The 27,114-nt window shown below is 46.8% G+C and overlaps 1 protein-coding gene across 2 annotated transcripts in view; it reads right to left on the bottom strand.

Annotated features, from left to right (window-relative positions):
- Positions 1 to 2,940: 2,940 nt before the first annotated feature.
- TCEANC2 (transcription elongation factor A N-terminal and central domain containing 2) overlaps positions 2,941 to 27,114 on the bottom strand; it is a 47,279-nt gene continuing 23,105 nt past the window's right edge. For both annotated transcript variants that reach the window (XM_075556539.1, XM_075556530.1), the window contains exons 4-5: positions 15,691 to 15,884; positions 2,941 to 4,116 (exon numbers count right to left, since the gene is read on the bottom strand). In XM_075556539.1, the coding sequence (XP_075412654.1) occupies positions 3,928 to 4,116; positions 15,691 to 15,884 (383 nt within the window). In that variant the 3' untranslated portion in view covers positions 2,941 to 3,927. The remainder of the gene's footprint in view (positions 4,117 to 15,690; positions 15,885 to 27,114) is intronic.

Below are 27,114 nucleotides of genomic sequence, written 5' to 3'. Positions count from 1 at the left end.
CAAAGGCTCTGCTTTCTTGTCGCTTAAATGTTTGACAATATATAAGAAATAGCTGCCTCAAGGATCAATGAAAGAAAAATTAAGTAGGCTCGAAGATTAGAGAGGAGTTGGGAAAGGGTTCTTTTCTTTCATTTTTTTTTGACAAGTTTTTTTTCTTTCTTTTTTTGAGTGAGTTAGTGAGTGAGTTAGGGAGTTAGTGGGCAGGTGAGTGAGTGAGTGAGTGAGAAAGTGAGTGAGTTAGGGAGTTAGTGGGAGGGTGAGTGAGTGAGTGAGAAAGTGAGTTAGGGAGTTAGTGGGAGGGTGAGTGAGTGAGTGAGTGAGAAAGTGAGTGAGTTAGGGAGTTAGTGGGAGAGTGAGAGAGTGAGTGAGTGAGTGAGGGAGTTAGTGGGCGGGTGAGTGAGTGAGTGAGTGAGAAAGTGAGTGAGTTAGGGAGTTAGTGGGAGGGTGAGTGAGAGAGTGAGTTAGTGGGAGAGTGAGAGAGTGAGAGAGTGAGTGAGTGAGTGAGTTAGTGGGAGGGTGAGTGAGAGAGTGAGTGAGAAAGTGAGTGAGTTAGGGAGTTAGTGGGTGAGTGAGTGAGTGAGAAAGTGAGTTAGTTGGAGGGTGAGTGAGTGAGTGAGTGAGAAAGTGAGTTAGGGAGTTAGTGGGAGGGTGAGTGAGAGAGTGAGTTAGTGGGAGAGTGAGAGAGTGAGTGAGAGAGTGAGACTTGACAAGTTTTACCATCTCGTATGACTTCCTAAACATCACCGACCCGGGGTGGCAGCTGCTCAGCTCTATTCCAGGGAAGCGTCTGCTGGAAGGAGGAACACTTGAGCAAACGTGAGGCATGGGCGCTGGGCAGAAGGACTGAAGGGGAGCCAGGCCCAGGTGGTCTCTGCCTGCCCACCCCCCCTAGATGGCAAGGGTGGGGCCCCTGCCTGCTAGCACCACAGTGGGAGGGGAGGGATCACTGGATCCAGAAGCCCCATCTCTTATCTACTAGGAGCGGGGGATCGCGTGGGTTATTTTCTTTAAGACTGTCATCCAAGGTCTTTCTGCGAAAAACTAAATCAAATGAGGGCAAGAATCCGAAGCTATCTAGGGGAATGAACTTCGTTGTGGGGGGCGGGGGGAGGGAAGTGCAAAGGCCCTGAGGCAGGAGCACTCCTGGTCTGTGTATTCAAATAAGCAAGGGAGCCAGGGGTATTTCAAGAGGAGTGAGAAGCAGAGAAGTTAGAAAATGAGGAGAGAGGCAGCCAGGGACCATACCACTTTGGGTCTTGTAGGGCAGGGTAAGGGTTTGAGATTTTGCTCTATGTGAGATTGGAAGCCACTGGAGGAGTTTAAGCAAAGAAGTGATAGGCTCTGCCTTATATTTTAGTGGATTCATTCTGGCAATTCTGGAAAATCGACAATAAGGGGAGCGAGGATAGAAACAGGATTCCTGTTAACTTCGCATTTATTGGGGCAGACTGTTCTAGACACCGATGAGCATGGCAGGATCTCTAGCGTCAAGGAGGGTACTATCAAGCGCAGACAGAATGGCCAGTCGGACCACAGAGCGGGCCTGTGGCCATGGACAGGTAACAGTAGTACCCAGGCGTGGAGGCAGGGGAGAGAATTAGGCAGAGCAGCATTCTAGCGGAAGGGAAACCATGTGAAAGCGCACAAACAACCGGATGTGGTGAAGAACGCCAGGAAGTGCATTAAAGATGAAGGGAGATGGAGGCAGAGACACCAGTTAGGAGGCCGATGCAGTCATCTGCGCATGAAAGGTTCAAGTCTTGCCGTGTGCTAGATGCGGGAAGAGGCAAACGATGTTCAATATACTGGGGAAGTACCATCGTCAGGACTGGAGCAAGGGGTGGAAGGCTGCAGGCTCTCGGCCAGAATGCCTGGGTTGCTCGGACTGCCAACCGAGAGGAAAGAGACATGTTAGTTCATGTCTGTGTGACGTTCAGGAGACATCAGGCTCGGGCTCAAGCTACCCACTGGAGGTCACCAGCATGTCAATCATGTTTGAAACAGAGTAGAGGAAGGCACATAGGGAGACCGTAGACCGTCAAGCAGGCCTGGGTTTTGAATTTAGATCGGTCACTCACTAGCTGTGTGATCCCGAGTAAGTAATTACACCTTTCTGAGCCTCAATTCGCTCGTCTTTATTGTTTTAAAATCATTGACCAGGTTGCTGGAAACACTATTGACAGCTACTACCGTCCTGGCTCCCAGCTAGTTGCAGTAGAAAATGGAACGAGACATTGCCTGTGAACCCCTCAGCCTCCTTGTCATTCCCCCCGGGGCCTCCCCTGCAGTGGGTGCTCAGGAAACGGCCAGCAGCCTCCTTTAAACAACAGAGGACAGAAAGGGCCCTGCAGGTGTCCGCCTTGAGCACGCACAAGGTGCACAGGAATGGGAATCTCTTCTAGATTGGCTTTTCCCTCTACCAAGCAGCTCCGCTTTCTGTACATCACGGATCTCGCCCTTCTACTGGCTCTTTACTTAGATTACAAGCATGCCCCCAAATCAAGTCTCACAGTAGGTGCTGTCCAGTTGGTTCAGCCTCACGGAGGCCCCTGTGTGTCAGAGTGGAGCTGCCTTCCATGGGGGTCTCAAGGGTGGGGCCTGTCGGAAGCAGGTTGCCCAAGAGTTTTCCCCTGAGGTTCCAACCACCGATCTTCCAGTGAGCAGCCCGGCACTTCCAGTCTCCCCTTAGCTCAAACCTCGTCCTTAACCCACTGCTAGCAAGTCAGTTCTGACGCCACAACCCCATAGGGCAGAGAAGGGTCCCACAGGGGTTTGGAGGCTGCAAGCGAACCTACCGAAACAGACTGGCATGCCTTTCTCAGATGGGAAAAGGTCACTTAACCACCTGAGCTTTGCGAGAGCCCTTGAATTCTTGTCCTATGGTCCTCTCGTCTCACCCACTGACGGTACCCTTTCTCTGCCCAAAGCTCTTTCTCGTCCTTTCTTTTTAAAACAGTTTTTATTGGGACATAAACCACATCTCGTACAATGTAATAGCTCAATCGCATCCAGAAGAGCCGTACAATCACCACCACAATCTGTTTTAAACTCAAAACACTTTTCACATAAACAAGTCAAACCTTTTGTTTCAGGGAAAGAAAAACAATCCCAGTTTAAGGTTACTTTAAAAAGCAAGTCTCATTTTTGTAATTGTTCAAGTAGGTCTGTACAGAGGGATTTCATGTAAAAATATATGTTTTGGTTTTTTCCTCTACCACAGTAGTTCAGTTCAAGAGAAATGTCATTATATATCTTCTGCATCGCCCTAAGCTGAGCGGCAGCATATTCAAATAAACCCCAGGGGTGGCGTGGGGATGGGGGAGCCTGCAGGCCAGTTCCTCATTAGAAGCCTCAGCATGGGGGCTCGGAGAGCAACACGAAGGTCTTGGAGGGAGAGCTGAAGCATGCCGATAAGTGAGCTCTGGGAAGAGGGTAGTCGGGGCAGGCTCACCCCTGGGGTAGAGCAAAGAGAACAGACAGGGGAGTTCTGAGAGGCACCGGAGCTGTCTAAACTCAGGGGGATGGAACCGAGGGAGCGGCAGCAGTAATTGAGTTTCAGTTGCCTGCAGGGTGGCGAAATACAGTAGGAACTCCCTCTGCCTGGCGTGGGGGAAGTTTAGAGGTGTCCCTGGCATCCTCGCAGTGAAATCCATCACCCTTTTACTGAGCTGGGCGATGGCAATCGCAAGGCGCAGCGCAGCCGGGTGACAGCCCCAAAGCGCGCCCGCCCCGGTGAGGCAGCCCCAGTGCTGCTCCGCTAATGACGGCGGCTCCCGCGGGCAGGCCCGGCTCCCAGGGCTCTGGGCACCTGGGAAACTTTACCCAGCCGGCTTCAGCCATCACCCGAACTCAAAGGAGGCTTTGACTGGCACAGAGCGAGGGGCCCGCTTTCCTCTGTGCCCAGCCCAGGCTTGGAACATCCTCGGGTCACTTTTTGTGGGTCTTTACAAACGTGCCAACTGGCAGCGAGCCGTTCTTCACCTGGGCCCGGATTTCAGCTCGGCGCTTTAATGTGAAGACCAGGGCTCTCACCGTCCGCCGGTAGGGCCCATTAATGAGGCGGGAACAGAGATGAAACGTTTCCCGCTCAATATTTTCAACCAGTAGGTGATCCATCTAAGAAAAAAAAACAAAACACACACACAGAGCAAAATTATCAAATTAGGGCCTGGCATTGCATAAGGATTAAAAGCAGGAGAGCCCTCTGCTCAGAGCCTCCATTAATCAACCGAAATTCAAGGGCATCTACTTCCTGTCGCAAGAGAAACAGGAAGAGCAAATTAATTCCACCCTGGCAATTAAGGAACAAGGCCATGTGCTTTGTGACAGGGACCTCATTCACAACCCCTGCCGGGTGGGAATATTTGCCATTCTGACAGGAAACTGGCCTGAACTAAGCAACGGGCACTGGGTCCTGTACTTTACCAACCAGGAAACGAAGACCAAGGATAATAAATCAGTGTTAACAGTTAATACTTTTTTTAAAAAAGTCTTTTAACCCCTTTACAGCATTTTAGCAACACCGATTCTGGATCTTAATATATGGGTCGAGCAGTTTATAAATCACTTTTCACATGTAATGCTCCCGGCGCCTATTATCTCATTGTACAGATGAAACAGGTTCAAAGAGGTAAGGGTTCAAGGCCTGCTGCTACTCAAAGGCAGAGCTAGGAGGGCCTCTCATCTGAACCCCTAGCTCCTAAGTTCATGTTTCTTCGCCTTCTTACACTAACGGCTTCCTCAACTCTCCTGGAGGCCAGTGAGCTGGGAGGGACTCTGCAGGCTCAGGTTAGCAGACCAGGCTAAGCAAGGGAAGAACCTATAGCCATTCCCAAGTGGTCGAGCTCTGGTCCAAGCCACCCTGAGGTCACAGGGCAGGACATGGCTGGGCTTCTGTCACATGGCTAAGATCTAGGCCAGGCTGGGTTGCTAGGCAGGGACTCCTCAGCCTCCTTCCCCTCCTTTCCAGGCCCATCTCCTCATTCTGACCCCAGCCGAGTGTGAGTACCCTCAGTATCCCTTCTCCCACCATATACCCTTCTGCCGAGATGGCAGAGCCTAGCTCACAGGACTAAAGTTCTTTGGGTCTGCCATAAGGTCTAGAGCAGGGGTTCTCAAACTTTCTAAACAGGGGGCCAGTTCACTGTCCCTCAGACCCCTTGGAGGGCAGGCCTATAGTTTTAAAAAACCTATGAACAAATTCCTATGCACACTGCTCATACCTTATTTTGAAGTAAAAAAACCAAATGGGGCAAAAACAGCTGGCGGGCTGGATCAATGTCTTCCGCGGGCCGTTGTTTGAGGACGCCTGGCCTGGAGCTTCTCTCCGTCATTATCAAAGCATAATGTAAAGGGCTCTCTTTCTCCTTTTTCAGCTTGTCCCCCTAACAGAGATTTCCTTGAGAACAGGACACCTGCTTCCCTTGGTCACTTCTTTCTCCCCTGGCCCTGCTACTCATTCAGGTATTTTTTCAGCACTCACCATGTGCCAGTCTCTGCGCTTGGCGCTGCGGCAGAAGCAGTGAAAGCTGGAGCCCCACCAGGGGCAGGCAGTGACGCAGGGCTGGATGTGTACCGAGTGCTACCAAAGGCGGGGGGGGGTGAGGGGGGGTGGGGAGCAAGTGCTGGGAGCAGAGCGACTTCCAAGGGACTTGCCCCAGGAAAGCTGGACTGGCCCGACTCCTACGGAAACAGCAGGCCTGACCAGGTGAAACGCTTTGTGATGCATTCGGTCAGTCATACATGAGCACCCCATGCATTTGCTGTGTGCGTGCTATGTTCTTATTGTTGTTCGGTGCTATCAAGGTGGTTCCGACTCAGTCATCCATGCACAACAGCGCGAAAAGGTCACGCTGGCCTCAGAACCGTGGCTGTTCCAGCCCCTGTGGCAGTCACTGCATCAATTCTGCTCCACAAGAATCTTCCTCTTTTTTTGGTCAATGCTCTACCTTACCAAGCATGATGCCCTTCTCCAAGCATTGGTCTCTCCCGTTGACAAGTTCCAAGTGCCCGGGAAGTTTTGCCATTTTCACATCCAAGAAGCAATCTGGCTTTACATCTTCCAATATAGATTTGTTCCTTCCTCTGCAGTCCACGTATATTCAATGTGCATTGCCAATACCATCTGTCAGAGGCATTGATTCTTCTTTCGTCTTCATTAGTCACTGTCCAGCTTCCCCATGCCCAGGAGGCCACCGAAAATATCGTGGCCTGAGTGAGGCACAGCTTAGTCCTCAAAATCACCTCTTTGGCGTTTGATACTTTAAAGCAGTGGTTCTCAACCTGTGGGTCGTGACCCCTTGGGGGGGTGTCAAACGACTCTTTCACAGGGGTCGCATTACCTAAGACCATCAGAAAACACATACATCCGATGGTCTTAGGAATCGAGACACCACTCCTCTATCCGTCTCCAGATGGGTCTGCCCACATGCAGATACGCCCACATACGAGTACCCAATGCGAAGACTGTTAGCCATGTTACACCATGCTTCAAGACAACATTTCATTTATTTGTCATTAGAAATAAATATTTCACAGGATATAATTACATGTTGCTTTTGTGATTAATCACTATGCTTTAATGATGTTCAATCTGTAGCAATGACAATACGTCCTGCACATCAGATATTTACATAACGATCCCTAACAGTAGCAACATGACAGCTGTGAAGTAGCAATGGAAACCATGTTATGGTTGGGGGTCCCACCCCATGAGGACCTGGATGAAAGGGTGGCGGCCTGAGGGCGGTTGAGAACCACTGCTTATTAGGGTTCATCATCATCACCATGATCTTTTCTTTTTTAGCTTTTTACTGTGAATTTGGCGAAGACTTTGCCAACAGTGACTACATTCAACAATTCTACACAATCTGAATGGACTCGTCGGCAGCAACCCCCTCAGCGAACCATCACTTCTCCATCCCACTTCCTCCCTGGGTTTCCTGTTTCCATGCCTCCTCCTTTCCTACCCCTCTGAACTCCATCCTTGAGTTAAAGCTGCCCCTTTGATTTTAAGTGGTTGATTATTCTGACACCCAGGTGAGTTCAGTTCCAGAGCTAAGGGGTAAGAGCCAGAGTCCTGGGGCTCCCGCCAGTCTCTCCCTGGCCAGCAAAGCCTGGCCTCTCTTTTGAATTTGCTTTGTTTCACACTTTTCTTCCACTCTAACGGGGTCCTTCAGATGTGATCAAGAGGGGTCTTTTACCGATCTGCTCAACGCAATACCCCGTTTGATTCCTTGCCTGTGGCTTCCAGGGACACCGACGACAAACCCAGGTAAGAGGAACTCCTTGACAACCTCAGCATGTTCTCTGTTTGCCACAGTGGTGCTTATCGGTCCAGTTTTGAGGATTGCTGTTGTATGTTGAAATAAAATCCATACGGAAGACCGTACCTTATGGTCTTCATGAGTAGCCACTTCAAGTCCTCTTGGCTTTCGGCAAGCAAGGCTCTGTCATCTGCATAACACAGATTGTTAACGAGTCTTCCTCCAGTCTTGATGTGACATTCTTCACATCACCCAGCTTCTTGGGTGATTGGGTCGCACAAAGAGGAAGCAAATATGGCGAGAGGACACACCGTGACACGGGCCGCTGCTGATTTCAAACCTGGTTGTGCTAGACAGTCTGCCTCGTGGTCCACACACAGGCTCCACACGAACACAACAAGTTCTGGAATTCCTAGTCGTTGCGATGTTATCTACGGTCTATGATGGACCCTCAGAGTTGAATCCAGCCCTCATCTGTTAGTCTGTCCTCCTGTGGCAGCTTGTGTTGCTATGACGTGGAAAGCCCCACCACTGGTAGTTCAAGCATCAACCCAGAGTGAACAGTTTTCAGAGGAGCGTCCAGACTAGACGCACTAGGAAGAAGGACCTGGTAGCCTGCACCTCTACACATGTGGCCAGTCCACACCTGTGAATGGCAGTGGGGCAGTGCCTGACAACGTTGGAAGATGAGTCCCTCTGTTTCGGAGTCAACTGAAATACAACTAGGGGAGAGCTGCCTGCTCACAGTCGAGTCAAGCTTAATGACAGGGATGGGGAAGAACTTCTGGGACCTCTATTTGCTGAAGAAACAGCTGTAAACAGCTGTATTACCTGTTAACAATCAGAATGTGGAATATATGAAGCATATATCTAGGAAAATTAAAAGGCATCAAAAATGAAATGGAATGCATAAATATCAATAGCCTAGGCCAGCGGTTCTCAACCTGTGCATCGAGACCCCTTTGGGGCTCAAACAACCCTTTCACAGGGGTTGCCTAAGGCCATTAGAAAACACATAAATATTTCACAATATATGATTACATATTGTTTTGTGATTAATTACTATGCTTTAATTATGTTCAATTTGTAACACTAAAAATACATCCTGCATATCAGATATTTACATTGCAATAAATTAGTTATGAAGTAGCAATAAAAATCATTTTGTGGTTGGGGTCACCACACCCTGAGGAACTGTATGAAAGGGTCTCGGCCTTAGGAAGGGGAGAACCACTGCCCTTGGCAAAATGAGCTGCAGTGGACGGGCAGACGGTAGGTTGAAGAGGAATGAGGGTGCATTCAAAATGAGCGTGTCCAGGTTCATCCTGAAATACAATGCTCTCAACAATCGGATGCTATCCTCACACCTACAAAGAAGTTTACATGACCATCATTAACATTTATGCACCAACCACTCATGCCAACGATGAAGAATGCAGGGTCTTCCCAACTGTGGCAGTTTGAAACTGTTCACATGGGCAATCAAGAAGCATCGACAATATTGGTGACTGGAAGGTGAAAGTTGGGAACGAGGAAGAACTGGTGGTTGGAAAACGTGGCCTCTGTGATAGCAATGACTGTAACTCCTTGTTCAACAACAAGAACAGTGACTACTCGTGTGCACCTGTGGGGATGGAAAAAGACAATGGTGTTAAGAAGCTCGCGATCTTCAGTCAAAACAACGGGGAGAAATGGTAAGTGAAAGAGCTAAACACGAGATTCCAAAGGCCGACTCCAGAGGCAAAGTAAAGTATTATGATGCGACGCGAGAGACTCGAGTAAGAGAGCCGGAAAGGAAGAGCACGCCTGACATTTCTCAAGCGTCGGGCACACTCCTGAAAGAGTCCAGGGGCAAAACACGTGGCCAACCTGTGCTGAGCAGGTCATCAGAGAGGCTGGAGGTCTGAAGAAGAACACAGCATCCGGATGATTAACAGCCCGCAATACGCAGATGACAGCCTCGCTTGCTGACAGTGGGAGGATTTGAAGCACTTGCTGATGAAGACCAAGGACTGCAGCCTTCAGCGTGGATCATGACTCCGTGCAAAGACGAGCCAGATCCTCACAACTGGACCAAGTAACATCATGAGAAACAGAGAAGACTGAGCTCGCCAAGGAGTTTATCCTGCTTGGATCTATCACTATGCTCAGGGAAGCAGCAGTTCGGAGATCAAACAATCATTGACAATGGGGCAATCTGCTGCACAGGACCTCTTGAAGGAGTCAGAAAGCAAGGACACGACCTTGAGGACTAGGCTGCCCCTGAACCAAGCCATGGCACTTTCAATCTCCTCCTTGCATGCGAAAGTTGGACACTGGATACGGAAGATGGAAGAAAAAGCAAAACTAAGGTGGTGGTCAAGAATTTTGAAAGTACCAGACTCAAAAAGAACCAACAAAGCTGTCCTGGAAGAAGGACTGCTAGAAGGCTCCTTAGAAGCAAGGATGGTGAAACTTCGTCTCACGAACTTACATGCTTTAGACGCGTTACCAGGAGAAGGACATCGTGCTTGGTAAATGAGCAGGGCAGTGAAAGAGAGGAAGACTCTTTAACAGATGGTTCGACACAGTGGCTGCAACAATGGGGCCCAACCTAAGAACGACAGTGAGGCTGGCACCGCTAGGGACCGGGCGGCGTTTCATTCTGCTGCACAGAGGGTCCTGGTGAGTTGGAACTGACCCAAGAGCACCCCAGAACAAGTTTTTGAACAGTGTGGTAGACATATAGTTACATGTCAACTTGAAGATATCTAAAAGTGTATGGGTGATATTCAACCTGTCAATCAGGCCTGATGGTGCCTCCCTGTGGGCCTGGTCTTCTCATTAGGAGGGCCCTCTCAGTCCTTGCCTTCCTGTTGCCCGACGCTGGTTGCTGCCAGAACCCTGTGATGCATCCACCGCCACTGGATCCACGGGACTTTGTACCCACACGCCTGTGATCTTCCTGTACTCTGCACCATTGCATGTGGCTGTGTGAGTCCAAAGAGGGGCTTATGGACTAATATCGGGCGTATGGACTTGAGTGGGACTGGGCTGGGATGTTTTCTTGATATAGAATTACTTCTTGATATAAAGCTCTTTCTTACACATGAGTGTCATTGGATTTGTTTCCTTAGTTAACCCGACCTAACACAAACAGGAAGCACAGAAAAGTCACTACACAAAACAAAGAATTGGTCCAAGTCCATATGATTAAGCATGATTAAGCACTGATGGTAATGAAGGAAGAAGCCCTGAAGGCATTAATGACAAGCACAGCTCCGGGAACTGATGGAAACCAACTGGAATGTTTCAGTCAATGGACGCAATGCTGAAGCAAACGCTCAACTGTGCCGAGAACTTTGGAAGACAGCTGCCTGGGAAACTGAACGAAAGGGGTCCACACTTGTACCCATCACAACAAAAGGTGAATCCAATAGGACATGGGCTTTATAGAACAATATCATTAAAATCGTATGCAAGTAAAGTTGTGCAGAAGATCATTTAAAAATGAACACCAGCTCATCAACAGAGAACGGCAGGAAATGCAAGCTGGATTCAAAAGGGGATGTGGAGTGAGGGGTATGTCCAGGCTAATGTCAGACAGCTGAAAGAGAGAACACTGGGAAGATGCTTACCTGTGTCTTATTGCTCGTGCAAAGGCATGTGACTCTGTGGATCATATGTGCAATATAAACGCTTTTTAATAAAGAGGAAAAACGAAAATCGTAAAACCCAAGAGGGTGATCAGACATAAGATAAAATGTCCTAAACTAAGAAAAAGATCAAAACAAACGGGCAGAAAAAGGAACTTGGAGGAAACAAAATAGGCGAGAGAAAGAATACGGACACGAAGATATTCTAGCTGTAGAATGCCAAGGCCCAGGTTCACCAGACAAGCAGCTCAGAAAACATGTGGGTCTAACGACCTACTGATACGCTCCCAGGCTTATGTGGGAGTCAGCAGATCTGGCATCATAGCTCTTTAGAACCCAGACTTCTCAGGATTTCCCAAGCTTCTGCCTGGGCAGTGGCCCAGCTTCCAGCTTGAGGCAGCCCTGGTAGCAGACCATTTTAGGAGGTTGGGAAGGTAGATGTCAAGGGAGGAAGGGGACCTTAGTGCATGTGAAACAGGGCTGAGGCCACCCCATCAAGTTGCAGGACACACACCCCCCAAACTGTGAGTGCTACGGAGGTCACCAGAATGGCTACGGGGTCCCTACTATGAGTTTGACCTGGTCAAGGTATCCGAAGGCACAGCCTAGAATGGAGATAGCACGTACAATAAGAACCACGGACAGCAGGACTGGTGCTATGCCAGAGATGGGATGGGAATATGAAGCAAGCATCCAACATGTTCCATGCATGTATCTTCCTCAATGAAAGCAAACGCCAATCACAATGAAGAAATGCAGAAATATATCTGTGATGTTAAAATGTACATAAGGGACAAATAATTCACCGCATATCATTGTGTGTGACAAGTTACTGAGTTGAAACTAAAACCTGCCTTTGTGTAAATCAAACCTATCCAAGTTGATGAATCTTTTCCAATGAGTTCTCCCATGGCAGTGTGGGTAAAAACGCCTAGTCTCACTGAGACCTTGCAAAAGGGGTTTTTCCTGTGATACATCTGTATGAATGGGAATAGGAACAGGAAAGGCTATAAAAAGACCTACGGATTTAGTTAGGGGCCAGTGCCATTCTCTGTGTGTCTCATGATCTGCTTGGACCCTTTACTAGCAGTTCCAGTCACCGCATTCTCCCTGCTCTTCTAAATCTCTCTTCTCTATCTTCACCTTCCACTTCTGACTCCTTCAGCAGCCCCTCTGTGTCAACACTCTCCAGAACTGTTGTTTCACTGGGGTTCCTAGTCCACATTTCGCAGAGACGGCGAACCGGCTTTGCTTTCCACATCTACTCGTGCCTGTGACTTGACCATGTCATATTCAGTTGTCCAGTCCTGGCAATAGCTGGGGGAAGATATCAAACATGACCACCTAGAGCCGTCCTCCATCGAGGACTCTGGACTCAGTAGGAAGTGGTGCCAGAATCAATCAGTGATGTCTGTCTCATCTCGAGGCCACGGAAAAGGAGGGAAACAAGTCTTCTGCAAGTGCTCACCTGCGTGCAAGAGCTTCTTAGACGGTACTGCCACTCTCTGTCCCTGTCGGAAGACGGTGAGAGCTGGTACCCTGTTATATCCGTGTAGAAACTTCTCATACTTAAAACTGGTGCGTAGTAAGTGCTCAATGACACTTGTTAAGCAGATGCCTTTCTTGCCATTGCACTCCCTTTCCCCCATTCTTCCCACTCAAAACATTATGGACAGAGCACATAAAATAGGTTTTTCTACATTATATGCGTTTTCCAATTAGCAAGATCTTCCTCGTCCTACAAAGGTCGGTTCTGCCATGTCCCCCCGAGGCTCCCCAGCTTTAGCTCTTCCTTTTCACTGTGTTCACAGACCTGCTCGCATCATGCCTTTACACGCACTTCATTCTGCGCCACATTTCAGTTAGTCATTTACCGGCTTCTCAGCCAGGAGACAGTAAACTTTCTTGGTGCAGGGATTGCAACTCATCTGCATTTTCCCCTTGCACACAGTGCACTACCTGGCACCTAGTAGATCCTTCCTAAACACTGGGGAATTGAAGATCCACTATGGGCTTTCCATCGGCATGATTGGATTTGTACATTTAGACCCACACTCCTTTTTGACCACTTGAAAACATCTATCAGATGGCCGGGAAGAGCCAGGGGTGCAGTCTAAGGCCATTAAACAAAGCAAAAACTAACAGTCCCATATGGGGACATACCCCTGACCTGGATCTCATTAGCACCATCTGACAACCAACTGCGCCAACCAGCCAGTGCTTCGTAACTCTTAATGATACAGGCTCACTTTGAGAACCAGATTCAATTTTTAAAATTGACATAATAGGAAAATGATCACAGGCCGTGAGGTAGGAAGGAGAGAGGATAATGAGGAAAGGGAAGTAAGAGAGTGACACCGCAGGGGATGTCCACATGAGGAAAGATCTAAAAGATGGGGAAGAACAAAGAAGATCCGGAAGGGAGAAAGTAAAGGGAATGGAGCCTGGGTCTCAATGATGGCGTTTTTATTCATCTATTCCATTATTCCAGGAACAAGGAAACAATCCGGGAATCGGGAAAGCAAGATCTGTCACGTAATCACGAGGGAGACGCACCTTCTGGCCGTGCGTATATTCTTCATCTGTGGCTCTCAGTACAAAAAATATATGGGGGAAATTAGTAATATTTTTCCTACAAAGATGTTATGAGGAGATTTGATAATTGCAAGAGGACATGCTGGGATCAAACTGTAAAGGGTTTTTAGTCATTGGGCCAATAACTTCCTCAATGGTGTACTACTGCTTGATGAGGACATGAAGATTTATGTCTGATTCAAATGCACTCAACACTGCTTACTGTCAATGACAGATACCGGGTTATACGGTTCATTGACTGACTCTAATATGGAAATGTCTCTGATGATGATAGGCACCAAGAGTTAACCTCAGGAAAAAGTATTTCTGGTCATACTTTCTCACATCAAACTGACGAAAATACTATGAAATACTGTTTGTACAAGGGAAATACACACACACACATATATATACACATATATATGGCCAAGGAAGACATTAAGATACATCTTTTTAATTTTTAAAAAATAATTTACTCTTTAGGAACAAACCATTCAGCTATGCTTAATCTGATTTTTTTTACAATTATGTTGGAAAGCACTAACAAATGTATCATTTTTTAACTTTGCTTTGTAACACTTGAGTGCTTACCACTTGATGTGCCATTTAAAGGATAATTAATGGATAAACTAAAAGGATAATTATTATGGAGTTTAATATAGCAGGCAAACTGCTCATTAATCCTTACAAGCATAGCTTCGTTATTATCATTTACTTAAAAAGATACCACAGGGAACTGGTATTTACCACCACATTAACTATACATTACATATACACACTTATGCTTCTGGACTCATTTTGGTTTATTTTAAAAATAAACTATTTAAAATATCAAATAGCAGGACCTATTGGCTAATCCATATTCTGGAAAATTAGACTCAGAGCCTTCCAATTGCTTCCCTTCTTCCAAGGTTGTAATAATCCTGTTCAAGTGTCCTTTAGGAAAAGTTAAGCAAACTTCTGCCTTTCTTCATTCAAATAGACATTAAAAATGACAAGCATATGAAGAACAAGGCTATATGGAGGAGGGTATGCAAAATGACACCAACTGGAACCAACCAAGATTCAGGAGACAACGCAAATGTACATAAATTATGTGAATTTTCCACAATGTTACTTAAGCAATCAATAAAAAGATCTTACAGAACCTGTCCAGCATTCATTTAGGGCTAGAGTAATTAACCAAAAAGAAATGCACCAGAATGGTAAGATTAATCCTAGGTTCAGTGACATTTTTGGTTTTTTCTTTCATTTCTATTTTTGGAATTTTTCTGATTTCCTATCATAAAGTTTATAATTTAAAAACCAAAAGTAGCACATCATTCTCATTTGTGGATGGAATTACTGAGACAGGAAAGTCAAAATATTTGTTTCCGGAGGAAACAGTGACAGGTCTAGCCTTTAAATATGCATGCAAATTCTGAATGATTCTTTTGTTAATAATATTAAAGTGTTCTTTAAGGATGCTTAAATGTCCTTTAGCAAAGTTTCCGAGGGAATGTTCTTTCCTCATCTGGAAGAGGAAAAAATACGGCTGTTTTCTGTTTGGGTATGAATTAGCCTGTAAGATTTGCTCTTTGATGATGATGTTTAATGTTATTATTAATGGTCAGAAAGCCTTCTCCCAGCAGGTGTATCTCAAACTGCTTAACGTCACCTGAACTGCTGACTAAGAAGATGACACAGAATGCCTATCCAATGTCGTGCCTTAAAATGAGAGGAATGAGTGTTGACAAAAATTAGGGGAACGGAGTCTTTCTGAGAAAGGACTATTTATTTTGCCACTGATGTACCATAACAGAGTCCATCCCAGAATTTTTGCATCAGTTACAGATTTAAAAATTTTTAAATAGGGAGGGACCAACCTTTATTAAATAACTTCCATCAGCAAACACTATACTATTCCTTTACATAAATGGCTCATTTAACCTTTCTAACGACCTTCCTAAGTAGGACCTTTGATCCAAGTCTCAGAAATGTTAAGGAAATTGCCCTAAGTATCCCAACTAGCACATGCTAGCGGCAAGCTTTAAACTTGTCTGCTGGTTCCAAAGCCTGTGATCTTTCTACAGCACTGGCCCCCTGGAAGATGCTTATAAATCCAGAATCCTTACAGAATTTCAAGTTCGAATAAAGCAACAAGTTCTAAGACTATGAAAGTTCCTTAAGAAAATGTGAGTTTCTTTAAACCAAGAAAGCATAGTTAATCACCTTACCTTTAATTCTAAAGCTTCTGAAAGCAATTTCTGGGCATTTTTCCTAAACATCTCAGTTTTGGGATCACTCCGGACTTCAATAGAAGGTCTATCCAAATGTTTTTCCATGAAAGTTCTCCACTCGGTGTAAACTTCTTTGGCAAGACAAGCCACTTCTAAGTCTGAGTGTTTCCGCATCTTGTTCACAGTATGACCTAGAGCCAGAGAAGAGACACCAGAGGAAAGACTGTCTTCTGGGAAGTGCAAGACGGATGGACTGAAGTGTGGCACTTAGAAAGGCATTCACAAACGTAAGGAGGCTAAGGCTCTCGTGCAAAGGAAGACACATTTCATAAAGGTGGCTGAGGTAACAAAATAATCAGAGAGAGGTTCACCGGACTAGTCAATATAATAAATCATAAAGTACAAGCATGCCAATAGACACTTTAAAAAGAGCAACCACTATAAGGCATTAGCTGTTTAATACAAAAATTACCCGCAACAAGAGCATTCATCTTGCCTTTTGGAGATTTTATATAAATGTATATATTTATATATAAATATATCTCCAGGATAAGCAAATCTCCCTACTTATTGAGAGAATGTTTGAATGTTCTTTATTCAGCAAATCAATGTGAAAAAAATGATAGAAGTAGAAAAATCACCATTTAGTAGCCACTGATGAAATAATTTACTTTGAAAAAAAATTTTAAAAAGAAATAATTCACTTTGGCAGTAATCATCAGTGGATGAGCTCACTTGATGAAAGATTGATGAGGAAATTTAATGGAGGGAATGAGCTGTCATTGCTTAAATCCACTGACCAATCTTCAGATCCTGAAAACACAGGTAGTACTTCATAGTCTTACCTATGCAGACTTGGGCAGTGCCCCCAAATAAAAGATGCACCCCAACTCAGCTTCTCTTTCACAGCTAGCTTCCACTTTTCAGGAACGGCAACCGCTTCGGGAAGAATTGTGAGTGTAACGACACAAACAGGCAATCTGGAATGCGGGGCGTCCCATAGGGAAATGGACGTGGTTTCTTCAATGCTCAATAGTGGAAATGAGCAGCGGGGGTTAGGGCTGGGGACTGTTACAGAAAAATGAAAGTCTTACAAGTCTAAGCAATCAAATGTGATGTGTAATTCAAATCTTGATTTGAACAAACTGGTAGAAGATATTGTGAGATAAGCAAGAGGCATTCATTAATATTTACTCGATATTAAATTATACCAAGAAATTAATGTTCATTTAACTAAAATGATCATGGAATTGTAGTTATACAAGGAAATATTCCTATTTTTATAGATGAGTATTCACGTATGTAGACCTGAAATGCAATGAGGCCTGAGTTTCTGCCTTAAAATACTTTAGTAAAATGGGAAACAAGGATTTCTCCTAAGTTGTCTCCCCCAAATATATGCCAAACTTAGCTGCTTGCGAATGACTATACACTTGGAGGTCATCAGGAGTAGATCAGGTGCCATTCTCCCTAAGAGCTATCAGCCATCTAGACCAAGCAGACACCACTGTTTATCCCACAACAAGTAGGGCCCACTCCCTTCTGATAAGGATAGTAGTTGTCTGTTTCCTTATAGGAGACCCCAGAGAGCTCAAACCTGCACAAGGATGACTAAGGTTAGGCTGCCATCATGAATCTAGGATCTGCCCATCTAGTCACATGTATACCCCTAGACCTTCCCATTCCTATGGGCACACCCCTAGCTCAACCCAGTCCTGTCACACTTATGCCTATCATACATCCCCTTCCTATGATGTGTTTACCAATTTACTGCCCCTTCCTGTGACGTGTGGTTACTTGTAATCATGCTCCCATAAGGAGACATAACTCTTGGTTAGCAATAAAGTTGGGGCTCCCTCCTGCTCTCGGACCCAGAGGCTCTCTCCTGCTCTCACGGCTGGGTTCCCCCCCAAGAACCATCAAGCGGGGCTGAGGCGAGCATGTTAACATGAAATGTGTCTGACACCATTTATTTCAATACTTCTCTTCTATCTCTCATGCTCTCTATGACTTTACTATAATCTTTACTTATTATCGCTGTACAATTATACCTACCGGACCTGTAATGATTTATGGGGGACCCTCCTCACCCCACATAGTAGTAAAAAAAAAGGGTGTGTGTGTGGTTAGGGAGATTAAGAAAATCTGGTAAACTCTTAACAGTTATTGAATCTGGGTAAAGGGCATATGGGTGTTTGCTGTAGCCTTTTTAAAAAATAGTGCTATTGTCATATAATTCATGTATCATACAGTTCAGTGGTTTAATTAAAAGAGCTGTGCAAGCATCACCACAATCAATTATAGAATTTTTTTTCATTCTTGTACCATTATTATTAGCTTCCTATTACTCCCAACCTCCCCTGCCATCATCCTAAGGAATTTTTAATCTACTACGGTCTCTATGGATTTCATAAAAAGAAAATTATGCAAAAAATCTGAAGAACAGAATAAAACACAGAAAAACCTCAATCCAAAAGAAATCAGAAAAGAAACTAGAACAAATTAAAAACGGGTCAAAAGAGAAAACAAATGACAAGATGTTAAATTTTAACCTAACTCTCTCTGCAGTAATGCGCTCAGAGTAAAACTATGCACACCCCTAGTCAATGGCTTGAGGGAGTTCAATGGAAGCTTCAGCTGCACAGGGACTCTGCAGGTGGATTTGGGCTTCCACTGTTGCCCACAGTCTTCTGCAAAATGGGTACCCAAAACTTAAACTCTAATACAATTCCCTCCTCTGATCTTGGATTTTATTATTTACAGTTTTTGGATCACGCAGGCTGGTGTGCTCCTTCTGTGTGGACTTAGCTGAACCTCACTTAGATGGCTGCTTGTTTTAAGACTTTATTTGTGCTGATAGTTAGGAACCATCTGATTTTTTTACCTTACTTTGCTATAGCATCCATATCTTCCGTGATCACTTCATGAGGAGAAGTATTTTTTGGGGGAGCGGGGGAGGGTGTTAAGCTACAAGTACCCGGCGGGAAGACTGTTACCCATGCTACACAATGCTTCAAGACAAAATTTCATTTATTTGTCATTAGAAATAAATATTTCACAATATATAATTACATATTGTTTTTGTGAGGAATCACTATGCTTTTAATTATGTTCAATTTGTAACAATGAAAGTACATCCTGTATATCAGATGTTTACATGGCAATTCATAACAGGAACAAAACTAGTTATAAAGTAGCAATGAAAATAATTCAATGGTTGGGGGTCGCCACAACATGAGGGATTGTATTAAAGGGTGGCGGGTCACGCGGCATGAGGAAGGTTGAGATTCACTGTGCTAGGCAGTCATCCTGCAGGGCAGAACAAAACACTGTCCTTGAAAAGGCGCCAGGGGGTGAAAAGGATACCATAATATTACTTGTCTACCTAATCTTTCTGCTTCTTCCTCTTGACCGTGATTTGGGTAAAAGTTTATAGAGCAAATTGGTTTTCCATTCAACAATTTATACACTTTGCTTTGTGGCATCCATTACAGTCTCTACTTCCTCCCCAAGCTTCCTGGTTCCATTAGAACCTTCTTTCCTAGCCCTTCCAGCCTCCTGACCTTCATCCCGGGGGAATGCCGCCTTTGATCCTGCTGAGTGATTGTTCTCAGGAATGCACGCCATCCTGGTGTTATTGTTCACCTTACACTACCATTTGGCTGAAAAGTTGGAGGGTGTGTGTGTGTGTGTGTGTCTATTATTTAATGAATTTTCGCCCCAGCCTTTCTGCAGACCAGAGGAACAAGTGTGCGCAGACTTATCGCACCGAGGAGAAGGACGAATGAGCGCTTCCCTGAAAACGGCTCAAGATGCCTCCTAACTGGCAACACGTAAGAGAAATGCTTTGGAAACACACATCACTTCAAAGTTGAAATTGGATGCTTTCTTTTCCAGGACAGAGTTCCCCACATCCTGGAGATGCTTCATTCAGCAAACCATTTTTTGATTTTTCGTGCTATTGGTCCCTGCAGTAAAGAACTCGACTGACAAAGGTAAACAAGATGCCGCAGGGCCTCAGAGACCTAAACTCGGGCCATTTAGCATTTTTTACTGAACACCTACTTTATGCTTGCTTGGCATTGAGGGGGTACAAAGGTAAAACATCGACTTGGGAATCTAACTACTAAATGTAACCTGGCATAGTGTGAGCAAAACATACATGTACCAAGATACTCACTGCAGCACTCTATGTGATAGGGAAAAACTAGAAATAACATACATGTTCATCGATAAGGGTCCAATTGGTTCAATAAATTAAGAGTCCATTTAAACACTACTTCGCAGGCTTTAACAACAGGAATGGTGCTACATGCAGGCACATGGAAAGACGATCGCTTTATTCAGTTAAGGGAAAAAAGCAGATTCTTGCAGCATGCAAATATTTATGTTTAAAATTAGGAGCCAATGGTTACTTTTTAAATCATACAACAACGTAGAGGAAACAGCCTAAAATAGTTTCAGGGCAATTACTAACAGAGGTGTCTTTATACAGTCTGGCTAGGTGGCTCAACACATAGGCGACCTTCACACAGACACATGGGGCTTCTGGAGCCCTCTCTATCGGTTGTTCTCTACACTAGCCTTTTCTGTCTTCACGAAGCATAATACTGTCCCAGCTTTACGTGTAAAGTGAAGATTCAAAAGTCCCCCCAAAATCAAGTTCCCCTCCTTGTCCCACCTGGTGGACCGTCTGGTCTCTGTCCTGACCTGCCTTGGTTTTTCTGTGGCATCTGACGTTGCTGCCTTCCCCCTTTGGGGTTCACTCTGAAATATTCTTCCTCTCGTTTTTTTGAGACAATCCTTATTACCGATTCCCTTCTTCCTCCTCCTCCTCTTTGCCTGACTTCTCATACTTTTCCTAACCTTTAGTGGTCTGTGAACACTTCGCCTCTTCTCTGTCTTCTCACCTGCCTTCCTTGATTAACCTCAGGTGCCCTCGGGTCCACTACCCCTGCAAACATTTTGACTCTCCAAAAAGTACCACGAGCCCGAGGGTTTCCACTGAGCAGAAGACCCCAGTATCAAGCCGCCTACTAGACATCCCCGCAGCTCTAGAATGAAGGAGGAACCCCTCATCACGCCCCCACTGCCCCTGCTCTGGCGTTGGTCTCTCAACGATACTCCTCCAGCCATCATTTAGGCTCCTCCGGCTCGCTCATTCTCAAGTTCACTCAGTCATCCAAGGCTTACACAGCCACCTCCTGATGTTGTCTGTGTCCTTTTCTCCCGCATCACAGCTCCCTGTGCCTACTACAGGGGTCACTAACCCACTTCTGCACCTGGCGTTCCCCAAAGTATCCTCTGTACTGAAGTAAGAAACACTAAACCCAACTTACTGCCCAGGAGTCTAGTCCGACTCACAGGAGCCAGAATGACCTAACAGTCTGATCCCAGCGCTCCCCTGCCCAAAACCTTCCAATGGCCCCGTTATTGTGAGTTGCAGTTGGTGTGATTGCTTTCTAAGTATAGTATCCAGGCTCTGAAGGATCCGGAACCTCTCACCATGGCACACTCTTTCTTCCCCTCTCTCCGCAGCCTCCACCCTTGCCTCCATGGTCTAAGTTCTAACCACCCAGAGCAGCTTGCCTGTCCCTGTCTTGGGTTAGGCTCTCTGGCCTTTTCTCTTTCTGAACCTTAGCTCACATGTTCCTTCTGTCTAGAAGGTTTAAATGTCCATTCCCCTTTTAGCCACAGACATCCTGAGGGCAGAATCTATCCTTTCTTCCACCTTATATTCCCTGCCCGAAGAAAGAAATGCTTAGCACAGAATAGACATTCAATAGACACCAGCACCAAATATTTATTGAGTCAAACAGTGAAATTAAAAAATCACTTACATTGGGCATTCAAGTTGGTTTTATGTTCACCCTTGAATATGGGTGTAGTTGATTAAGAAAAAGCACACCATATAAACACAGTCTGGTCACAGCTCTATCAAGAACGAAATGCAAAGGCACTGGAAGAATGAAGCGCTTCTGATTTTCACTCATAGCTGAGACTTCTTCCTGCTTACCATGCTAAACTTTATGTGAATCATCTCACTTGAGGTTTATACTTAAACAATGAGTGAACTACTATGACAATATCTCTTTATAAATGAGGAAAATGAAGCTTAACAAAGTAACTTGCCCAGGTCTCGCAGTTACCAGGTGTGGAAGCCTGGGTTTAAACATGAGCAGCCCGACTCCTGAGCCCGCACACTGAATCCCTCGTGGGACGCCCGAGCCCGCACACTGGATCCCTCGTGGGATGCCCAAACCCGCACACTGGGTCCCTCGTGGGACGGCCGAACCCGCACACTGGATCCCTCGTGGGACGCTCGAGCCCGCACACTGGATCCCTCATTGGATGCTCAAGCCCACACACTGGATCCCTCATGGGGACACCTGAGCCCACACACTGGATCCCTCGTGGGCCGCCCAAACCCACACACTGGATCCCTCGTGGGACGCCCAAACCCGCACACTGGATCCCTCGTGGGACGCTCGAGCCCGCACACTGGATCCTTCATGGACGCCCAAACCCGCACACTGGATCCCTGTGGGACGCCCGAGCTGCACACTGGATCCCTCATGGACGCTCTCTACTTCTGGGTTACGAGCGGCTGGCACACAGGCAGTTTTCAGTAGACGAGGCTGAGTTCCCCAATGAGACAAGCACAGCCCCTGGGAGGCAGCCGAGGGGCAGGACGTGTCAGTTCTGTGGCTCAGCAGGGCAGTCTCTCCCACGGGAGTCCCGCCTGCACTGAGCTCGGGCTGGCGACCCAGGACAACCAGCCCAGAAGAGCCAGGGCTGTTGGAAAGCCACTCAGAGCGAGAGGGCAGTCTCCAAAGGAAAGCGGCAGCAGCAGCAGCAAAGGCATTCAGATCTGGGGCAGGAGGGGAGACGAGGAGAGGTGTCTGGGAAATCCCTTTCTTAAGGCAGACTCCTACACTGAGACCACAAATGGAATTTCCTGGCGCTAATTGTACTTGTCATTACGATGATCATATCCTACACTCCGTTAATCCTCAGAACAGCTCCACCAGGTTGTGATGTAAGGTGCCACTCAGTCAGCTCCGACTCCTGGCACCCACCTGGACAACCCCACGGAGCACTGCCAGGTGCGGCGCCATCCTCACCGTCTTTGCTGGGCTGAGCCCATGGGGCAGTCTCCGAGTCAATCCATGTCGCCTCTGCTGCTAACAGTCCACTTTACCAACCCCGACAATGTCCTCCTGCAGGGACTGGGCCCTCCCGACGACGACGCGTGGCAGTACTAGTAGTACGCTTCCTTTTACAGGCGAGAAAATGAGGTAGGGGCTGCGAGGTTAAGCAACTTGCAAGAAGCAAGCACAAGTTTTAAACTGAAGTGGCTTGCCTACCAGAGTCCGCGTTTCCCCCTCTGGACTCTAGTACCCTTGGCCACCACACAGTCCTGCCGCCTCAGGATGCAGCGGAGGAAGAAAGGAAAAAAAAAAAGGAAAGGAGATTCCATGACCCTTTCCCAAGGTCACAGGCTGGCCAATAGCTACATTAAAGAAGTTAATGATCTGCAGGGTCATTTTCTATTTTAAAGGAAGCAGAGCCTCTGGCTGGGCTTCCCATGGAAGTCAAAAGCCCTGGGTCTTTCAACTCCCTGAACAAACAGCAGTGAAGGCTTGGTGGGCACGGGGCCCTGGGCGTGGCCTCGGGAGGGGATGCTGAGGGAGAGCCTGCCCTGCACTCAGGGGCTTTGCTGTCCTAGGCCAGGGAGTCGGTTGTGACCCACGGCGGCCAGTGCACAACAGAACACCGCCCAGTCCTGTGTCCCCCTCTCACGCGTCCCAGGCCTGAGCCCACCCACGATGCAGCTACTGTGTCCACCCATCTTGCCAAGCGTTTCTCTTTTTCGCCGCCCCTCCACTCTACCAGCATACTGTCCACCTGCAGGGACTGGCCCGTAGGCAGCTCCAGGTACAGGGAAGGCCCCTAGACAAACACCCTCCAGCATTGCAGGTCCTAAGAGAGCGCTCACGAAGCCCCACAGGGCGTTCGTTCAGCCGGGAAAGGGCCCAGGGAACACCACCAAGAAGACAATTCAATGTCTCAGTCTTCAGAATGACTCCAGCAGAGAGGAGCGGCGCCCAGAGTCGATTGCACAAGGGCACAGAACCCTAAAAGCAAGGCATAATGTGGGGGCTCTGGTGGCATAGCGGTACATGTTGGACTATGGTCCACAGTTCGAAACCACCAGTTGCTCTGACGGAGAAAGATGAGGCTTTCTTCTCACTGGGGCCGTTCTACCCTGTCCTATAGGGTCACTAAGAGTGAGCTGAGTTGGCAGACAAACTAACAGTCTCCACCCCTCCCCTGCCCCTCACCCCCTCAAGACGTGTAGAGCCTGTGAGGATCATGGTACCTTAATGGCTAGGTAAGGGTCTGTAGATGTGGTTAAGGTTAGGGGCTGGGATGGGGGGAAACACCCTCAATGATCCAGGTGTGTCAAATCTAATCTTACGAGTTCTTAATCATGGTTGACGAGGCAGAAAAATGAACCAGAGAGATGCAATGTGAGGAGATTTGGTCTATCACTGCTAGTTTGGGGTCTGGAGGAAGGAGGTCATAAGCCAAGAACACAGGTGGCTTCAAGAAGCTGAGAAAGGGACAGAGGTGAAGTTTTCCTAGTCTCCTGGGAGGCACAGAACCCTGCTAAAAGCTGACTGTAGTCCAGTGGGATTGGATTTCTGACCGACAGAACTGTAAGATAACCCATGTGTATTGTGTTCAGCCACCATGACTGCAGTCATTTGGCATGGTAGCAGTAGGAAATGAGTGCAGGGCCTACATGGAGTTCAGGAGACTGACACAATGGAAATCTATTGGACAATGAGACTAAAGGGCTCTTTGAAAGGCCTTTCCCACTAACTTATCCTGTGCCCACGGGCGAATCAACTCTCAAGCCCTTTTCCTGATTCACTCACTCACTCACTCACTCGCTCGCTCACTCAGTGATTCCTTTATTCAGCCAACAGACATTTTTGGCTTCATGTGGGTCTTGAAGGATAAGTAAGAGCTTGCTAGCAGCCACGGGACAGCTTTGGTTTCCAGAGGTGGCGCAGCGTAGTGTATGTGGTCATCTAATGTGGGACAAGTTACTAGAAGCACCCTAAGCCTCACTTGTAAAATGGAGAAAATAACGTTGGCAGTATGGAGTTGTGACGTGGAGCCAATGAGGTCACAGGGGTGAAGGCATACTTAGCTTAGGTTCAAGTGTTTGGGTGCTGTGATTGATTCATCCCAATGAAAAACAGGCATCTCTGAAATCAGACGCCTATGACTGACAAAACGGTTCCCCAAATCTATATATGCATATGCACATACATTGAGTACTGCAAAGTGGAATGTGCGCTCACCAGGTTGGTAGTGCAAGGCCTACCTTCCTCCACCGCCTCTCAGTCCGGTATGCCTGCTGGCCCCCAGTAAAGGCGCTTCCTTGGAGAAGGTCCACAATTGCCAGGTTTAAAGACTTTTGCTCAGTCCAACAACCCAGACCACTTGAGACCACCTACTTCCTCTGCCCCTTAAGACGCCCTCGTCCTTGGCCTTCATGCCACTGCACTGGCCCGCCCTCGTCTCTCTCCACCTTCTTTAGCAGCCAGCCTTCCTCCTCCGCCCACTTCCGCGGCACACACATTCCCCCAGGCCAGGCTTTTGGCCCTCAGTTCTTCTCCTTCACTCAGAAGCCACTGCTTTTTGGCAAATGAGTTCCTAATGGTATTCCAGCCTAATTTCTCATGAGCTTGAACCCTACGTGTACAACTGCTTACTGGATATTTCCACCGAGAGAGGTTATGTCAGAACAAAATGCTCGGAATGTTGACTCAAACAGGCTACTAGGGGAAAACCCAAACTTGGGGTACAGAAGGAAAAAGACACTACATAGTGATCTAAAGGAAGTAAGCTTAAGCGTTTGGCAGAAGCCATACAGTGGTCCAACGGCGGTCCATATGGCTGGATATGAGCCCAGGCCCAATGGCAGGCTGCTAACCAGGAAACCGGGGCTCTCCTCCCGGCTCTGAGGTCAACACACACACACACACACGCACGCACACACACACTGAGGTCTCACACACACACGCACACGCACACAGTACCAATAAACACACGGATAAAAATTCAACTTATGCCGCAAATAAAAACAAAATGCAACTTTCACCTACTGAGTCAATAAGACGTTAAGAAAATGGTCGTGATGGAAATTGGAGAAACCCTTTCAAAAACCCTAACGTGACCAACTGGATCTGGACAGGGGATGTACATTCAACAGTCACTGGCTGAAGGGTTCGTGGAAGTGGGGCTGTGCACAAGCTCCCTGGGTCCCAAAGGCGCGGTCCGGGCTGAGGAGGAAGCGTCCGCCCGAGGACAGGCAACAAGAAGTGAAGGGACAGAGGACGGCAGGAAACCCAGGAACACACGAGACGGGGATGCGCCTTCTTTGTCCTGGCTCACTCCTCAATTGAGTATTTCCTGAGCCCCTGCTGGGCATCCCACTAAGGCTTGAAATATATTTTGTGAATAAAATAGACGCGGTCCCTGCTGACATGAAGTACAGTGTTGTAAATAAAAAAATAAAGAAGCAAACAATCAAATAAGAAAGTACAAACTGAGATAAGGGCTATGAAGAAAACACACTTTTCCAACATCGATACAGAATGGGTAACTAGATCAGTGCGCTTTATAGTCAACTTCAAAGGGAACACTCCCTGGGCTCAGGTTCGCAGCTCTGGGGAGATGAACTATCACTAGAGGTGCTGGGAGAAGCCGGGGTGGGAAGGTCTACTGAGGGTGTGGGAGGTCAGGAAGTGGGGGTTGTGAGTAGCAATTAGTACTATTTTTAATTGGCATATACTTCACATATCATACAATTTCATTGTTCACTTGTATCAAGAAGAGTTGTACAATCATCGCCACAATCAATTTCAGAACATTTTCTTCTCGTGTTGTTGTTAGCTCTGCATTCCCCCCCAAACGCCCCCCCCCCGTCATTCCTGTGGGTAATTACCAATCCAGCTACGACGGTCTCTCTGGATCTACCCTACCTGGACTTCATGTATGGAAAATCACTCAAGACACAAAGAGGAAGTAAACAAGCAAAAACCTAGCAACAATGACTGGACATTGAAGAAAAACCTCAAATGAGAAGAAAGCAGAAACTATTCAACCCCGAGACTTTAAGATGGTCTAAAAGGGAGATTAAGTGAGCAGTCATTGCATCTTAACCGAACGTCACCTGCCACAACCGACCTTACAATGCTCCCTGACTGACATGCAGCTTGCTGACATTCCTGGGGAGGCGTCCTCCATGTGGGGACCCTGCAAGTGGGTCTGGGGCTTCCACTGCATTCACAGGCTTATGCAGCACATCAGGAGTTCTTAGTTCTGATAACCATTCCCTTC

Source organism: Tenrec ecaudatus, chromosome 1, assembly GCF_050624435.1.
Source record: "Tenrec ecaudatus isolate mTenEca1 chromosome 1, mTenEca1.hap1, whole genome shotgun sequence".
NCBI lineage: Eukaryota > Metazoa > Chordata > Mammalia > Afrosoricida > Tenrecidae > Tenrec > Tenrec ecaudatus.
Note: the sequence above shows the minus strand (reverse complement) of the source record. Positions and strands in the feature narration are given on the sequence as shown.